Source organism: Erinaceus europaeus, chromosome 11 (assembly GCF_950295315.1).
Source record: "Erinaceus europaeus chromosome 11, mEriEur2.1, whole genome shotgun sequence".
Lineage (NCBI taxonomy): Eukaryota > Metazoa > Chordata > Mammalia > Eulipotyphla > Erinaceidae > Erinaceus > Erinaceus europaeus.
In genome coordinates, this window is record NC_080172.1 from 3174457 (window position 1) to 3192939 (window position 18483).

Consider the following 18483-nt stretch of genomic DNA (forward strand, 5'->3'; position numbering starts at 1 on the left):
AGCTAGTAGCCGGTGTTAATTTCCGTGTACACACATTTTCACTGATTCATTGGACACTTAGAATTAAGCATTTGGAGTTGGTTATATTTAAGAAATCCTTCCCATTTTTATCTCCTCACCTATTCCTGTCTAGGATTTGAATTCAGAAGATCAAAAAGTATCCAGTATTGAACATACGAGCTGCGGTGAAGAAGATTTTGCAAATGTGAAAAAGAAGGCAAAAGCAGACATTCACTATAAAAGCGACTCCTCCACATTCACTGTCCCGCGGACTGGATGCACTGTAGAGACTTGTCATGATGAAAATAGCTACAAGTCGGCTCTGAACAGAGACGAGAAACTCGCGGAGACCGACAGTGAGCCAGAGGAAGGGGAGATCACAGACTCTCAGGCCGAGGACGCTTACGACGAAGACCTGACGAGCGAGGACGGTGAGAGTGCAGTAGAGAGCGAGGAGGGAGGTGAGTGGAATGACTGCCACTTAGCTGTACGTAGGAGAGGCGCCGCGGCCATTGTGAGAGGACAGCGCACAGCTAGAAGCCTTAGAAAGAGGAGCTGATTGTGTTCAACTCTTTTGTTTGTTTATTTCATCACTGCCAGGGTTACCAGTGGGGCCAGGTGCATACACCACGACCAGTTTTCTTCCCTTCTGTTCTCTTTGATAGGACAGAGTGGAATTGGAGACAGACAGGAGAGAGAAAGATAGCCACTGTGAAGCAGGCCCTCTGCAGGTGGGGAGTGGGGCGTGGGAACGTGTGCGCTCCACCAGTTGCACCCGCTGCTGCCCAGCTATTTTTAGAGTAGAATGTGAATAAACAACTAATACGTCATCCTTAATGACGTTTATTTGCATCGAGTGTTCTAGTCAACAGGACATAAACCAAGTTACCTACAGACAACACCTAGGCCATTTTTGTAACTGAGGGAGTAAAAGAAAGCTGCCTTTCTACAGTGTCCATGAGGGAGGCGGCCGGCAGCGCAGTGGGTTAAGCGCAGGTGGCGCACAGCACAAGGACCGGTGTAAGGATCCCAGTTCCAGCCCCTGGCTCCCCACCTGCAGGGGAGTCACTTCACAGGCGGTGAAGCAGGTCTGCAGGTGTCTGTCTTTCTCTCCCCCTCTCTGCCTTCCTTCCCCTCCTCTCTCCATTTCTCTCTGTCCTATCCAACAACAACGACAGCGATAACAATAACAGCAACAACAAAACAACAAGGGCAACAAAAGGGGGAAAAAAGTGTCCATGAGTTGAGCTGGATTTGCTCCCTGGTTACCAGATGTGATTTTAGGGCTGGCGAGATCACTCATCTGTGAAGCTACAGGCACCAGATGTGATTTTAGGGCTGGCGAGATCACTCATCTGTGACGCTACAGGCTTTGAGTCCCTGGCTCCTGTGGTGCTGGGGAGCTTTGGTGCTGTGGCAGCTGTCTGTCTCTCTCCTGAAAACATCTCAGAGTTGGCCTAGAGGAGAGAAGCCCTGGTGATGACAAAAAACAACGCATTTTTAAATCCACAAGTTCAGACAGTATTGAATTTCTGTTTTGTTTTTGGAAAAGTGTTAATTAGTTTTAAAAGAATACTTTACTGCTTACTTATTTCTAGTGAAAGATATAAAAATACACAGAGAGGCCAGAACACTGCTCAGCTCTGGTGTGTGGTGATATTGGGGATTGAACCTGGGACCTCAGGACTTCAGACATCGGTCTTTTGCATAGCTATCAGGCTGTTTCTCCAAGCCATTTTTTTTTTTTTAAATTAAAAATGGAATTGTTTGTTTGGAATATTTCAAATGTAAAGACCTTCAAAAAGAGAAGTCAGGCACAGGGGCTGGGCAGTGGCATACCCAGTGAGCACACACATCACCTGGCCCAGTGCCGGGGCGGAGCCCCCAGCTCCCCACCTGCAGGAGAGACGCTTCACGAGTAGTGAAGCAGGTCTGCAGGTGTCTGTCTTTCTCTCTCTTCCTCTGTCTCCTCTTCTGTCAGTTTCTCTCCTTCCTATCAAAGATAATAAGAAATATAAGTGGAAAAAGAAAAATATGGCTGCTGGGAGCAGGGGGTTTGTAGTGCCAAAACTAATCCCTGGTGATAATCCTGGTGGCGGAAGGAAGGAAGGAAGGAAGGAAGGAAGGAAGGAGGTAAAACTTAAAAAAATAATACCATGGATACTAGATACCTCTAAGTTGATTACTCTAAGCTGATAAAGTGTTAAGCCTAGCTTAATTTGTATGTTGCATAGTTGAATTTAAGGAGTTTGCTTTTTTTTACTTAAAAATGGTACTTACAGAAGCCAGACCTTCCACCTTCTGCATCCCACAATGACCCTGGGTCCATACTCCCAGAGGGATAAAGAATAGGAAAGCTATCAGGGGAGGGGATGGGATACGGAGTTCTGGTGGTGGGAATTGTGTGGAGTTGTACCCCTCTTATCCTATGGTTTTATTAATGTCTCCTTTTTTAAATAAATTAAAAAATTTTTTAATGGTACTTACTGGGGCTGGATGGTAGCACCCAGTTGAGCTCACACATCATCATGAGTAAGGACCCCACTTCAAGCCACGGGTCTCCACCTGCAGGGAAAGTAGTGCTGCAGGGCTCTCTCTGTCACCCCTTCTCTCTCAGTTGCTCTCTGTCCTGGAAAATTAAAAAGAATGAATATCGTCTTACAGTATTTTTGAGTGTGAAGAGACCACACCTTCCTCATGAGGGAGTGAGCTTCCTAAAAGTGTGCGGGGTTGCACACTCCCAGCCGGGCCGCGCTCGGCTGTAGAAAGCTTACTTTTAAATTAAAAGTTTTGGTTAATACATTTTACTTCTGCAAATGCCTTCTGTTCATCCCTAGACATTCCTGTTTTCTTCCCACAGCAACTAAATTTATCCATTTTCTTGATAGATGAAGAAAAAATTTGGCCCCCGTGTATTAGAATAATTGTGATTAGGTCGCCAGTGTTGCAGACAGGATCACTTTTTATCATCACAGCCGTAAACTCTGCTACAATTGGAAGGTAAATATTCAGTATCACTTCGTTTCTTTACTTCCTTTATTGTGCTGGTGGATTGTGTATTTCTTGAACAGTTCTTACTGTGTATGGAAAATAGCAGGTGTGTTCCTCTTCTACTTAAAAAGTCTGGGCACAGGGGCCAGGCGGTGGCACACCTGGTTAAGTATATGTGTTCCCATGCACAAGGACCCAGGTTCAAGCCCCCAGCCCCCACCTGCAGGAGAAAAGCTTCACAAGTGGTGAAGCAGGGATGCAGGTACCTCTCTCTCTCTCTCTTCTTCTATCACTCTTTCTCTCTCAGAGTCTCTCTGTCCTGTCAAATTAAGAAAATAAATACAATTTAAAAAAAGTTGGGTTACACCTAAATTTGGTTACTTGTTTTTATGAGTCAGTAGGGGATTAAATTTACAGTCCCAAAAGGAAAGTTCCTATGTAAAGACGCAGAGCCTTGGGGATGACTTCCACAAAGCGGCATCACTTGCCTACTTGAAGCCAGTATCGGTCTCCTCTCCTTCTCTGCTCTTCCTTCACTCCGTTGTAGCTCACAGTGATCTTGGCAGAGAGGTACCTTTTACCTGTGAGTAGAGGATGCCTTCTTTCTTCCCAGTAGGAAAGATACTCACTCAGATATATGTAGTGTCTTAATACTAAGTTCTTAAAGAATACTGTACTCTCCTAGAAAGAGCAACATAGTCGTCAGATCTGGGATGAATGTGTGATGTGAATATAAAGGATTCTGGCTCTGACCTGGCTGCCTGTTAGCCCGGGATAGATGCACTAAACAAAGTTCCTGTGCGCTTCCTTCAGACAGAACGTTTAGAGTAGGCCAAGGAAATTCGACTTAATGCAGCAGAGGGAAGCGTATTTAACAGCCTTTTAAAAATCCTTTCTGGCAGCGAAACCCTCACTTGGACAGTGTGATGTCTGCCATGTGCACTGGCCGCCACCACCACACTGGAGGAAGCTTTGGTGCTGTGGTCTCTTACTCTAGCTATCTCTCTGTCTCTCAGTGTCTGTCTTTAAAAAGAAACTGCTTCAGTGTACTGCACCAAATTAAAGGACTCTGGGGGTCGGAGGGGGGGCTTCAGGTCCTGGAACAGGATGGCGGAGGAGGACCTAGGTGGGGGGTTAGAGGATGATGTGGGAAACTGAGACATGTGACACATGGACCAGCTACTGCATTTTACTGTCAACTGTAAACCATTAATTTCCCCACAAAGAAAAGATAATATAAAAGATACAACTCAAGCATAAAAAAACCCCTTCCATGTTACTGTAATTACTGTATCTATATAGGTTTCAGAAATAATTAAAGGACTTTTACTTTACAGAGAAAAAGACATGGAACATACGGTCCGGATTCCTGAAGTCGGTGTTAGTAAGGTGAGCTCTCTGGCCTTTCGAATCTCGCCTCCTTGCATCATCACCATGGTAGTGAGAGTAGGCTTAGGCCAGCTCAGTAGAAAGGTTGGTAGTAAAGTTGAGATCAAGGTAATCACAATGACAGTGATGCAGACTTTTTACTCTCGTGCTTAAGAAAAGAATTTTTCATCACAGCTTCGAGAAGCTGAAGTATTTTTATTTTCTAACTATTTGGAACACGAACAGAAAGCATGGTTAGTTTAGGTATAAAAGTAGTGAACATTTAACAGACCGTTACTGGGTGGAATACTCAGCTTTACGACCTAACAGTTCAAAAATGAATCGGCCCTGAAGTCAAGCTACTCTCAAAGTAGACTTTGTTTAGTGCATCTATCCCGGGCTAACAGGCAGCCAGTCTCAAAGGTGGCTGCTTTGAGTACAGCACATCTGGCAACTCAGGCGGTTTGGTGGAGGCTGAGCTGTGCTAACATATGGTTCGGGAAAATAAAGAACTGCGACCGGGCGGTGGTACACAGGGTTAAGCACACGGTGCGAAGCATAAGGACCCGCACCAGGACCCCAGTTCGAGTCCCCGGCTCCCCACCTACAGGGGGGTTGCTTCACAGTGGTGAAGCAGGTCTACAGGTGTCTGTCTCTACCCCTCGCTGTCTCCTCCACCCTCTCAATTTCTCTCCTATCCAGTAAAGTTGGAGAGAGAAAAAAATGGCCACAGGAGCAGTGGAGTCACAGTGCAGGCACTGAGCCCCAGCAATAACCCTAGAGGCAAAAGAAAGGGGGGAGGGAGAGAGAAAATACAGAACTGTACTTCTGTGTAACACCAGCCACCCTGTAAGTCAGTATTTCCTTAAAAAGAAACAAACCGGGGTCCGGGAGGTGGTGCAGTGGATAAAGCACCGGACTGTCAAGCATGAGGTCCTGAGTTCAGTCCCCGGCAGCACGTGGACCAGATTAACATCTGGCTCTTTCTCTCTCCTATGTTTCTCATTAAGAGATAAATATTAAAAAAAAAAAGAAAGAAAGAAACAAACCCTATTCTTGGTCACCCAAGACTTTCTCTTTTAGCTGTTTAGTTGAGCCTATATTGGGTTCAGTGAAAAGAACTGCCAAGTTTTCAAAACAGACAGTAGGCTCACAATTATAACTTAAATTATAAGTAGAGATAAACCCAGACATTCTAGCCACAGATACTCTTTTTTTATTGCCACTAGGATTATTGTTGGGGCTCATCGCTGGCACTAGGAATCCACCACTCCCAGTGGCCATTTCTTTTACCCCACTTAAAAAAATTTAGATAGTACAGGCGGTTGGGCGGTAGCGCAGCGGGTTAAGCGCATGTGGTGCAAAGTGCAAGGACATGGAACATAAGGATCCCAGTTCGGGCCCCCCGCTCCCCACCTGCAGGGTGAGTTGCTTCACAGGCGGTGAAGCAGGTCTGTAGGTGTCTTTCTTTCTCTCCCCCTCTCTGTCTTCCCCTCCTCTCTCCATTTCTCTCTGTCCTGTCCAACAACGACAACAATAATACCAACAACAACAATAAGCAGCAAGGGCAAAAAGTGGAAAAATAGCCTCCAAGAGCAGCGGATTTGTAGTGCAGGCACCAAGCCCCAGCAATAACCCTGGAGGCAAAAAAAAAAAAAAAGGACAGAGAAAGAGAGGAGGGGAGATTGAAAGCAGAAGAGGAGAGAAAGACCTCAGGCCTGCTCACTAGCACCTCCTGGGGGGGGGGGGGGAGTGGGGCTCAAACCCGGGTCCTTGTGCTTGGTGATATGTGCTTTTAGCGGATTGAGCTGTTCTTGCCTCAGCATTCTCTGCTTGAGCGGCCTCTGTCCTTGTCTTCCTTTCACACTGTAAAGTTGTCTTATTTCTACGACTTGCGTTTCTGGGTCTGTATTGCTGTGTATCACTAAGTACTTAGTTCTAAATTTTAAGTATCTGAAGACTTCTCTGAGAAGTTGGCCTTAGTATATATCAAATCATCTTTTATAAAAAGAATTTTTAAATATTTCATGAGTGATTTAATATTGATTTACAAAATTAGGAGATGACGTGTCTAATCCCACCTCGCTGCCCCACCAGAGCTCTGTGTCCCCAGTCCCTCCAGTGGAAAGCGCAGCTGTTCTCCCAAGGCCGCAGATGGGGGTGATTAGTACATTTTTGTCCCCCTCTCCCCCCCATGGCCTTAACATTGTCTTCCTTTTATTATTGGATAGAGACGGAGAAATTGAGAGGGACAGGGGAGGTAGAGAGGCAGAGAGACACCTGCAGCCCTGCTTTAACACTCCTGAAGCTTTCCTCCTGCAAATGGGGACCAGGGGCTTGAACCTGGGTTGTCCTCGCGCACTGTAATGTGAGCGCTTGGCCAGGACTCCGCTGCCTGACCTTTCTGAGTCGCACCTTTACCTGTTACTAGCCCTCCCTTTCTGAGTTGCACCTTTACCTGTTACTAGCCCTCCCTTTCTGAGTCGCACCTTTACCTGTCACTGGCCCTCCCTTTCTGAGTCGCACCTTTGCCTGTCACTGGCCCTCCCTTTCTGAGTCGCACCTTTACCTGTCACTGGCCCTCCCTTTCTGAGTTGCACCTTTACCTGTCACTGGCCCTCCCTTTCTGAGTCGCACCTTTACCTGTCACTGGCCCTCCCTTTCTGAGTCGCACCTTTACCTGTCACTGGCCCTCCCTTTCTGAGTCGCACCTTTGCCTGCCTCCCTTTCTGAGTCGCACCTTTACCTGTCACTGGCCCTTTCTCTTCTTTTCCTTTTCTCTCTCTGGGCCTTGATGAGATTGGGGTTCAGAGCCCTCTGGTCTTCTTCCCCTAACCTTTCTCCCCCTTTGGGAGTATGGACTAAGTTTCTTAGGAATAATTTATAATGGGACGGATCATTGCATTAGATGGAAAATCAATTTCAAATTGCACCTAATATAGTCTCAACTATAGTGTAAAAAGTAGAAAGCTAATAGTTAAGAACTCTATCTAGGCAGCCTTTCCTCTGTAGCTTCTGTGTTTCTACTCGAAGCAGTTAGTACTTCTGTATTCAGAGGAATGGGGTCAGAAATGAGCAGGACCAGAGCACACGGGGCAGAAGGTGTGCCTTTCCATGTGCCTGGCTGCTTCTGGAGGTTCTGAGATATGGGGCAGCCCTGGTGCTGTGGTGTCTGTCTGTCTCTAACTGCGTGAAAATGTCACTGCTCAGTCAGCGTGATACCCTGACTCCCTGATGAAAATGCCAAACACATTTTCAGAGACTGAAGAACAGTGCATCTAGGGAAATTGCTCCCTGATTTTTTTAAGTGTAATGCTGCATTATAACTTTTTTTTCCACTTTCAGTTTCATGCAGAAATTTATTTCGATCACGATTTGCAGAGCTATGTCCTTGTAGATCAAGGCAGTCAAAACGGGACGATTGTTAACGGAAAGCAAATTCTTCAGGTGAGCGTGTGTGAGCCAATTACTTGCAGACAGCTGGAGCTTTTTGTTCAGAAAGGCCCAGTCGTACATATCGTGTGGTTCAGATCAGTGTTCAAGCCCAGAGTGTTAATTTGGAAGAGATTTCTGAAATGCGCTAAAAATGTATTGTCAGTGGATAAAACATGACTCGTGAGGTCTGACTCTTACTTACATCTATAGGCTTTATTTTCAGGGAGTAAAGCATTGTGAGGCTACTCACTAAGTGTATTGTGACTACTGTATGGGCCAGCCTTTCTGTATTTTTATTGGATCATTGGAAAAGTTACGACACACTTTTGCATAGAGAAACAGAAGAAACATGTCATGCCTTGCCCAGCAGCTCCATATAAACTCATGACGTTTTGTTAAACTGCAAGCAAGCTGTACGTCTGCTTGTCTAAGACCCTAACTCTCAACAACAGCAGAGTACCAGGCATGGAATAAGAAATGCTGGGAAGGACCTTGGGCGGTAGCACAGCAGGTTAAGCTCATGTAGCGCGAAGCACAAGCACCGGCATAAGGATCCCGGTTCGAGCCCCTGGATCCCCACCTGCAGGGGAGTCGCTTCACAGGTGGTGAAGCAGGTCTGCAGGTGTCTGTCTTTCTCTCCCCCTCTCTGTCTTCCCCTCTTCTCTCCATTTCTCTCTGTCCTATCCAACAATGATGACATTAATAACAACAATAATAATAGCCACAACAACGGGAAAAAAAAGGGTAACAAAAGGGGGGGGAAAGGGCCTCCAGGAGCAGTGGATTCATGGTGCAGGCACCGAGTCCCAGCAATAACCCTGGAGGCCAAAAAAAACAAAAAAAAAAGATATGCTGGGAAGGGAGGGAGGGCTTAGTCTCAGTTTAAACATTGAAATAAAACTAAATTATTGGAACAAGCAGATGTAAACGCCCACAACTGCTTTTACTAATGCTTCATCTTTCAATAGAAATGTGAAAACTAGAAACCGCTCTGCTCAGCTATCTTCTCTGCTAGTACAATACTCTGAATCATCTGTCAAGTTGTGGAATCTTTACATGTATGTCCCGGCATCTTTTACGGAAAATCATTTAGAGTATTTTTGTAATAGCTAGACACTACTAACAATAGACCTAGTAGTACTCTGTAACCACCTTGGGTTTCTATTTTATGCTTTCCCCCTCTAGCCCAAAACCAAGTGTGACCCATACGTACTGGAGCATGGAGATGAGGTGAAGATTGGAGAGACTGTGTTATCCTTTCACATTCATCCTGGCAGTGACACCTGTGACGGCTGTGAACCAGGGCAGGTCAGAGCTCACCTGCGCCTTGATAAAAAAGACGACTCTCTCGGTATGTGAGACAGTGTCGTGTGGGGACATGACTAGCCTTTCTCTGTAGTTCACCGAGTGAGTGTTCTAGAAAAATAGGTTTAGTTACTAGCTTCCTGTTGAACCGATAAATTGAACTGAGATGCTTTTCTGTCCCAAGCAGCATGTCAGAGAAGGCTCCTAAGAAATGACATGCATTTGAGAACTTTTCTAGGTAGTGAGTTTGCTACTGTAACTTCAGGATGTGCTAAATGTTCTAGGTAGTGAGTTTGCCATTGTAACTTCAGGATGTAGAGGCAGCACACAGTTAAATGTTCTAGGTAGTGAGTTTGGCACTGTAACTTCAGGATGTAGAGGCAGCACACAGCTAAATGTTCTAGGTAGTGAGTTTGCCATTGTAACTTCAGGATGTAGAGGCAGCACACAGCTAAATGTTCTAGGTAGTGAGTTTACTACTGTAACTTCAGGATGTAGAGGCAGCACACACAGCTAAATGTTCTAGGTAGTGAGTTTGCTACTGTAACTTCAGGATGTAGAGGCAGCAGCACACAGCTAAATGTTCTAGGTAGTGAGTTTGTTACTGTAACTTCAGGATGTAGAGGCAGCACACAGCTAATTGTTCTAGGTAGTGAGTTTGGCACTGTAACTTCAGGATGTAGAGGCAGCACACAGCTAAATGTTCTAGGCAGTGAGTTTGCTACTGTAACTTCAGGATGTAGAGGCAGCACACAGCTAAATGTTCTAGGTAGTGAGTTTACTACTGTAACTTCAGGGTATAGAGGCAGCACACACAGCTAGATGTTCTAGGTAGTGAGTTTGCTACTGTAACTTCAGGATGTAGAGGCAGCACACACAGCTAAATGTTCTAGGAAGTGAGTTTGCCATTGTAACTTCAGGATGTAGAGGCAGCACACACAGCTAAATGTTCTAGGTAGTGAGTTTGCTACTGTAACTTCAGGATGTAGAGGCAGCACACAGCTAAATGTTCTAGGTAGTGAGTTTGCTACTGTAACTTCAGGATGTAGAGGCAGCACACACAGCTAAATGTTCTAGGTAGTGAGTTTGCTACTGTAACTTCAGCATGTAGAGGCACACAGCTAAATGTTCTAGGTAGTGAGTTTGCCATTGTAACTTCAGGATGTAGAGGCAGCACACACAGCTAAGTGTTCTAGGTAGTGAGTTTGCCATTGTAACTTCAGGATGTAGAGGCAGCAGCACACAGCTAAATGTTCTAGGTAGTGAGTTTGCCATTGTAACTTCAGGATGTAGAGGCAGCAGACACAGCTAAGTGTTCTAGGTAGTGAGTTTGCCATTGTAACTTCAGGATGTAGAGGCAGCACACACAGCTAAATGTTCTAGGTAGTGAGTTTGCCATTGTAACTTCAGGATGTAGAGGCAGCAGACACAGCTAGATGTTCTTCAGAAGAATAGACAGGCCAGGCAGTGGCAGACTCAGTTGAGCACATGCTACCATGTCCAAGGACCCAGGTTCAAGCCCGCGCTCCCGATCCACGCTCCCCACGAGTGAGCAGTGAAGCAGGCCTGCAGGTGTCTTTCTCCCTTCTCTCCCCCTCTCTCCCCACCCCCCAGCCTTTCAATTTCTGTCTTATCAAATAGAAAGGAAAACAGAAAAAAAATGGCCACTGGGAGTGGTGGATTGGTGGTGCTGGTACCAAGCCCTAGTGTTAACTGAGGTGTCAATTTAAAATAATAAATTTTTAGAAGAATAATTATGACATAAAAGACTGGCTTCCTTTTGAAATCTGATCACTAATATCAAGACTGTGTCTCACCCCGGGCTTTGCGTGGTGCCACACTCTCTCCCGGGCAAGTCACCTCACCGCCTGCATCTTGCCCCCAGTTCCTTCGGACATCTATAATGTCACATTCCTGTCGTCTTTCTGTTTTGGTAGATTTCACATCAATTTTAGTTAACAAAATCCTAAAACTCCTCTAAATCTTTTAATGACATACTTAAACTGTTGCTTAGTCTGCAGGTGGGATGCCCATACTGTGAACTTTATATTACAGATGGTAGTGTGAATTTTATTTCAGTGACGTCTGACTAGTAGAAATCTTTTCTCCCTTGGGCCAGAGAGACTGTAGTGGGAGCACACAGGCCTTTCACACAGTGGTCACAGGCGTGACCCCTAGCACCAGCAGTCGCCAGAGCTGAGTGGGCTTTGGTCACAAAGCAGCAACAGCAACTTACCTTTTTTCTTTTTCTTTTTCTGTTTAGTTGGTCCAACACTGAGTAAGGAGGAGAAGGAATTGGAAAGAAGAAAAGAATTAAAGAAAATACGAGTAAAATATGGCTTGCAGGTAAGGACATTAACTATTACTAGGTGTGTTCAGTCGTACATCTGGCTTTGAATAGGAATGCCTTTAAACACGCAGCAATCCTTCCATCCTCTGTGTACAAAGAGTCATTTAGGATGATTCTGAGTGGCCAGGAAAATAGCTTCACTGGTAGAGTACAGGCCTTGCCGCCTGAGGTGCCTGTGCAAACATGGGCAGCCCTGTAGCTGAGTGACCTGGCCTAGTCCCTACACCTGTAGCTGAGTGCTGTCCTGGCCTAGTCCCTAGACCCCCATAGCTGAGTGCTGTCCTGGCCTAGTCCCTAGACCCCCATAGCTGAGTGCTGTCCTGGCCTAGTCCCTAGACCTGTAGCTGAGTGCTGTCCTGGCCTAGTCCCTAGACCTGTAGCTGAGTGCTGTCCTGGCTTAGTCCCTAAACCCCCATAGCTTAGTGCTGTCCTGGCCTAGTCCCTAGACCCCCATAGCTGAGTGCTGTCCTCGCCTAGTCCCTAGACCCCCATAGCTGAGTGCTGTCCTGGCCTAGTCCCTAGACCCCCATAGCTGAGTGCTGTCCTGGCCTAGTCCCTAGACCCCCATAGCTGAGTGCTGTCCTGGCCTAGTCCCTAGACCCCCATAGCTGAGTGCTGTCCTGGCCTAGTCCCTAGACCCCCATAGCTGAGTGCTGTCCTGGCCTAGTCCCTAGACCCCCCCATAGCTGAGTGCTGTCCTGGCCTAGTCCCTAGACCCCCGTAGCTGAGTGCTGTCCTGGCCTAGTCCCTAGACCCCCGTAGCTGAGTGCTGTCCTGGCCTAGTCCCTAGACCCCCATAGCTGAGTGCTGTCCTGGCCTAGTCCCTAGACCCCCGTAGCTGAGTGCTGTCCTGGCCTAGTCCCTAGACCCCCATAGCTGAGTGCTGTCCTGACCTAGTCCCTAGACCCCCGTAGCTGAGTGCTGTCCTGGCCTAGTCCGTAGGTCTCATGTGAAGTAAAAGTCTCTTAAAAATACAGATGATTTTGAGGTTACATGTGCAATTACATATTTAGTTTCTATTATTTACTGTTTACCTTAACACCTGCTCTTTTTGGAGTAAAAATGATTTCCTACATTTAAATAGCCACTTCTGGTTTTCAGAAACTAACTTTAAAAGTAATACTGCTTAGCTTTAAGATTTCTGAGAATGTACAGTAATCACAACAGTAGAGCTTGTCACCGAGAAAGACAGATTAAGATAGCAGAACATACCCCCAGAATTAGACACACATGCACAGCAGTGATGGAAGGACCATTTGGAAGAGAAAGGATTGGCTTTTTTCCACAGTGGTGCTGAAATAGCTGGCCATTTGCAAAAGCAAAACAAAGATACGTATTTTTCATTTTCATTTTATAACATTTTCAAATGATGGCCAAAATAGATCATAGATAGAAACCTAAAACTAAAAGTTCTAGAGACCTCTTCTTAAGACTAGATATGGAATGTCTATGTAAAGCGCACGTGCTCAGTGTTTTTATGGTTCCTAAGAGTGTGGGAACTGGCTGCCAGCTTTCCACTTGCGTGCAGAAGTGTGCTTTCTGTTGTCAGTAATTTGCTAAGGAAGGCAGATAAGCAAACATCACATTTTTGTGTGTCACCTTTGTTCTCCTCAATGGGCATTCAATGTTATGAAGAATACAGACTATGAAGATGAAAAGGCGTTGAAGAATCCAAAATACAAAGACAGAGCTGGGAAGCGCAGAGAACAGATCGGAAGTGAAGGGACTTTCCAAAGAGATGATGCCCCTGTGTCTGTGCATTGGTGAGTAGGGAAGGTCAGCAGCTTTCAGCATTACTAGGTGACCTAACTCATGACATCATCTGGTCTTACAGGGACCCTTTCAAATAAGGACTCCGTGCAAAATGGAGGGTTACATCTGTTTCCTCTCCCTCTACTGTTAGAATCATTCCTTGGAAAATTGCTGGCCGTATGTGTGGATACATACGCTTGACTACACGTAGACATGCATAACTAGCGTTCTGCCCACTGGTATCAGTGAGCATACTTTTGCATACTATAGATGCAGAAGCCTGAGACACTAGGAAATTGGTGTGAACAATTATTTAAAACTCAGTGCACAGGTACTTTTATTCTTCTTGATCATAAAATACTGTTTTTTTTCCCTTTGATTCAGTTTTCTTCTTTTAGTAAAAGCAGAGACACACACACACAAAATGTGCTTCTGAGGCCTGCACATGACCACATTTCTGCATTAACTGATGTATTAGTGACATTGTTTTTCTTTCTTAGGATCTACATTCCGAGTTGAAAGTTTAAATCTGTCAGGGCTGGGTGGTTGCACCTCTGGCGGAGAACACAAGCTGCAGTACCCAAGGACCCAAGATAGCTTCTTCCTTTTCCTTTTTTTCATAACCAGAGTGCTGCCCAGCTCTGGCCTATGATGGTGCTAGAGGCTTAGACCTGGGGTTTTGGAGCCTCGCGGCGTGCAGGTCCTTTGCGTAACTGTTACGCTGTTGCCCAGCCCACACTCACTTTTTCATTTAAAGTTAATAGGATAATTTATTTATTTTGTTCCTATGTTCTTGTTTTAGTTACGTTGTACTGAAATTGCTATATTTATTCCTGTACTTGCCTATGCTATGATTTAACCATTAGTGGATAGTTGAGCAATTTCCTACTTGTAGCTGTTAGCAATTTGCTTCCAAAGCTGTCTCGTGCTTGTCTTTTCTTGTGCATTCTATGCGTGTTGTACACATTTCTGTTAGCCAGCATATAAGGGGCGGGATTTGCATATTTTCTAGTTTATTAACAGTTTTCTAAAGTAGTCGCACCCATTACATTAGATTCATTAATTCTAAACGTGGCCTAAAGGCTCTTTTAGAAGTCATCTGTTATCTTCATTTTTCTTAAAGTGAAATTACCGATAGCAACAAAGGTCGGAAGATGTTGGAGAAAATGGGCTGGAGGAAAGGGGAAGGCCTCGGGAAGGACGGTGGAGGCATGAAAACCCCGGTAAGTCAGACTCGCGCCTTCTTCTCTTTATTCTTGACTCTTACAGCAGGTGCTGCTCATGCTCCTAGTCCACCCCAGCTGCAATCTCACGGCAGACAAAACCAGGCACTCCTCTTGTGCACAACATGCACAACGACTGGGTGAACGTGTGCTGTTTCTGGGAAGAGTCGACATTTCTTCCTTTAATCTTTTCCTGGACCAAAGCTGCTTCTATGCTTTTTAGTTGTTTTTATTGACTTCCTTGTTATACCTGACGTTATACATTCAAGAACAGTCACGGTAGTCTCCCTCACAGACAAGCCGATCGTTAGCTAGAGAATACGGTGTAGGTTCAAGAGTCAGAGCAAGTAGAGAGAATGATGTCGGACACAGTACAGTGGTTTCTGCAGCCCTGTGGCTCATTGGAGGTTCCAGTTGCCTTTCATCAAAGACTTGCAGGCTATCACCACTGCAAATCAATTTGACTGATTTATTGGTACCTAAAGAAAAATGGACAAATGATTATTTTTATCTCTCACTGAAGTGGAATGGGAAGAACTTGGGTTTTATAGTCAGAATGTACTGTATCCCTATAAACTCTAGGACTTAGGACAGGTTCGGCCCTCACTGTTGTGTAAAACTCAGAATAGTAAGAATTGTCTTTCAGGGGTGTGACATGGTACCTGACGTGTCTCAGGCTCAAGGAACCCATCGCTGTAATTGGTTCTTAGAATAATGAGAAGTCCTGCCCTCTTGTTAGGAAAATAAACAGATGGGTGTTCTTTATGACTCAGTGTTTCATCCGCTAGCTCACTTAGTGAGACTAGGACATTATGTTCAAATATGTGTGTTGCTTGTACTTCTGCTTAGAGTAGGATAGACGATGTAGCATTTCAGTGAAATTTAGTGATGAGTATTCTTTTCTCTAGAACCATATTTATTAACAGACAATACAGTGTAGAAAGTTCAAGTTCTGTATATAATACTGTGTGCATTGGTCTGTATTCCTGGTGCATTTGACAGACTTGACTTGTGTCAGTCTTGTCTAAATCAGTGAATGATAGCTGAAGTGCCAGAGTGGGCAGCACAGAGTTTCCTGTCCGCAGGCGCTCGCTCTAGTAAAGTCCTCTGCTTCACTTTGGCTAACAGATCCAGCTCCAACTCCGGCGGACACATGCAGGCTTGGGGACGGGCAAGCTGTCATCCATTGAAGAAGTTCATCTTCTCCAAAGCAAGAGCAAAAAGAACTGGGATAAAGCAAGAGAAAGGTTTGCTGAAAACTTCCTGGAAACTAAACCTCAAAAAGATGCACCAGGAAATGTGCCTTGGGTAAAAGGGACTGTTGAGTGAAAGTCAGTCATAGTGTACACGATTTAAGGATTTTTCGTAAAAAGAGTTGGAAACTTATTTTATGCAGGACTTTTCCCTTAAAAAAAAAAAAGAAAAAGAGAAAAAATTGGCATGAGGGAATTATGTCACAGTTTATCTCCTCATGATTCAGAAATGTGTAAAAAGTACGGTTTGAAGCTTTTAACAACCATTTGTTAAACTAATAAATAGTGGCTGAATCAAGTTAGGCTGTGAGTGGACTAAAGTTCACAGGTCAAGGGTGAACTTAGACCTTATTTTTATCTTGTCATTTATAAGACCCATATAAACAACTAGCCATGTAAGCAAAATTCATGTAACCACAAATGACTTGACTTTAATGTCCACTTGTCCTTGTCTCCATGTACTTCATTAAGCCTCAAAGGCTTCTCGGAACAATCTGAGTCCCTACTTATTCCCTCTAGAGCACAGGCACAGAAATGCTGAGGACACATGGGTAAGGTGCATACATTCTGCTACTCTTGAAATAATCTCAGTGACACTGAAGAAGTAAAGGACAGGTGACATGCTGTAGAGAATTAGTCTTTCATTATTTTCTTCTGTGAAGAATCTGTTGACTTGTACTATATATTAAACATTTGCATTTGGTTTGTTTCATAGCTGAAATATTTAGATGTGAACCATTGAGTACGGTATTGAAATACTCAGTGTGCTGGCATTTGTAGTTTCATTGCTGGCAATGGAGCAGCGCCGGAGGAATCTGATTTCTAGTAAAACGACCGACCCAGTCACAGCCTCAAACTTGAGCTGTTTACCAACAATGTCCTCGATGCAATAAAAATATTATAACATCGGAAATAGTGATTCATTGAGCCAGTGATTGGAGCACAGTTCACAGTCAGCCATAGTTCTCCTCTGCGCTGGCAGCCAGCCCCACGAGGCTAGAGAACTGTAGTGCAGTGCTGTGAGTGCAGATGCCACTGCCCTGCCAGTTACTGGCACGCGCGCGCACACACACGCGCGCACACACGCACACACACACACACACTTTTTTCTCAGTCTTTTGCTAGGAAGTTCATGTTGGAACTAAGCTTTTTCTGTCATTGCATACGAGCTCATCTACTGTAGAGAGATGTTGTCGAGGTCTAGAGATAACGAGAAGGAAAGGTGAAGGGCTATTAATCTAAATGATACAGGGTACTTGGGGAGAGAGAAGATGGGGAAAGAAAACAAAAAGTGCTCACTTGAGTGGGATTCTGACAGCTGGTGTCTTGTACCAGTAACAATGACTTCAGTTTCCAAATTAGTCTTTGCCGTTTTTAGATCTCACTCACTGGATTAGTATATGATTGTCTTCATGATATTTCTCACTTTTATTATTAGCTTAAGGAAAACTTTTTTTTATTGTTTTCTTTTGTTAAGAAAATGGAAACTTGAAAATGGTGATAGAAATAGAAATATGTGTGATATTTGCATTATTAAACTCTTTGCAGATATAAAGTCTCAGGGCTATGTATTATATAGTGGCTAAAGACTAAGTAATGTCTGGGTGTATTTCCATCTGTGAAATAAGAGTAATATTTATCTTCCATGTCTTGAATAGGAAACGATAATATATTATAAAGGCATTTTGTAGAAATAGTACAGATGTGAGCTTCTATTTGTTCAGAAGCATCGAGGTGAATTATGTACAGTTTGGATTATATATGAAACTGTTGCGTCTAATATTTTAAATTACAGCTTATTCACAGTTTAAATTTATTTAATAGTTTTGATGTATTTATTTTAAGCTACACATTGCTGAATATTTTACATTTTTCTAGAACATGACAAGCTGACAAAATCAAAAAACGATTAACAGTAGAGTAAAATAAACTGTTTTGTAGTGTTAAATAGCTAGGAAACACTTGTTCTCAAAAATGAAAGAAATTTTTGTATGCTTTTAAAACAGTTTTTACTTGTGATGTCTCATTTTTATTACAGTTGTGAACTTACTTAGCTCACTCAAACACCTTCTAACTTTTCATGAAAAGGACTATTTCATGATTTGGCGTATTTTCAAATAGGCAAGAGAAGGTAGAAGAAATCGTAGCGCAGGGAAAGCAGGAGGAGTCAGAGGCCTGAACAAAGGCTGTCGTCCGTCAGGTGGCGGAACAGAGGGTTGCATTTGCCAGAGACCCAGACTCATTTCTGTACCCAACACCTGCAGCTGTTCTTTGAAGTAACTGAAAATAGTTTCCCCACCATCTTACTTTAAATGGACTAGTGATTTTTCTAGAACATCACTTCAGCTTTCATTTGAATCTCGCTCCACAGCACTGGTTTCACTTTTTCAGACTTTGAAGTTGAAGTATAACTGGGTTCTTGAAAGTGAGTCAGTGCTGATGTTATCCACAGGTATGAGGACCCAGAGTTGCCTTGGCCTTTCTACTTTGCTATTCCTCAGTGTTGGCATTGTGGCCTCCTAGTCACGAGAGACTTCTGGAACTCCAGCAAACACGTCCACATACTGAGCTGTGATACAAATTGTATTTGCTTATTTCTCACCCTGGCGTGTGGTCGAAGTGGTTTAGAAGTCATTACTTTGGACCGCCTACGCTGCCCCCACTTTGTTCCGTGTCTTCTCAGTCACAGAACACTTCCCCAGGCCCGTGTTGCTTCATGCCGCTCAGCCGCTCACTGACAGGACCAGTGCTAGGCCGTAGGAGAGCAGACAGATACAGTGATCCCACTAGCTCGAATATCACGGAA

The 18483-nt window shown here is 44.4% G+C and overlaps 1 protein-coding gene across 3 annotated transcripts in view; it reads left to right on the forward strand.

Annotated features, from left to right (window-relative positions):
* Window positions 1-17685, forward strand: part of AGGF1 (angiogenic factor with G-patch and FHA domains 1) — a 31680-nt gene extending 13995 nt beyond the window's left edge. For 2 of the 3 annotated variants that reach the window (XM_007518584.3, XM_060201068.1), the window contains exons 6-14: window positions 134-461; window positions 2889-3000; window positions 4329-4380; window positions 7705-7806; window positions 8980-9145; window positions 11363-11445; window positions 13085-13212; window positions 14325-14424; window positions 15553-17685. In XM_007518584.3, coding sequence (XP_007518646.2) covers window positions 134-461; window positions 2889-3000; window positions 4329-4380; window positions 7705-7806; window positions 8980-9145; window positions 11363-11445; window positions 13085-13212; window positions 14325-14424; window positions 15553-15753 — 1272 coding nt within the window. In that variant the 3' untranslated portion in view covers window positions 15754-17685. The remainder of the gene's footprint in view (window positions 1-133; window positions 462-2888; window positions 3001-4328; window positions 4381-7704; window positions 7807-8979; window positions 9146-11362; window positions 11446-13084; window positions 13213-14324; window positions 14425-15552) is intronic. The other variant, XM_060201067.1, reaches the window with a different exon arrangement.
* The last annotated feature ends 798 nt before the right edge of the window (window positions 17686-18483 follow it).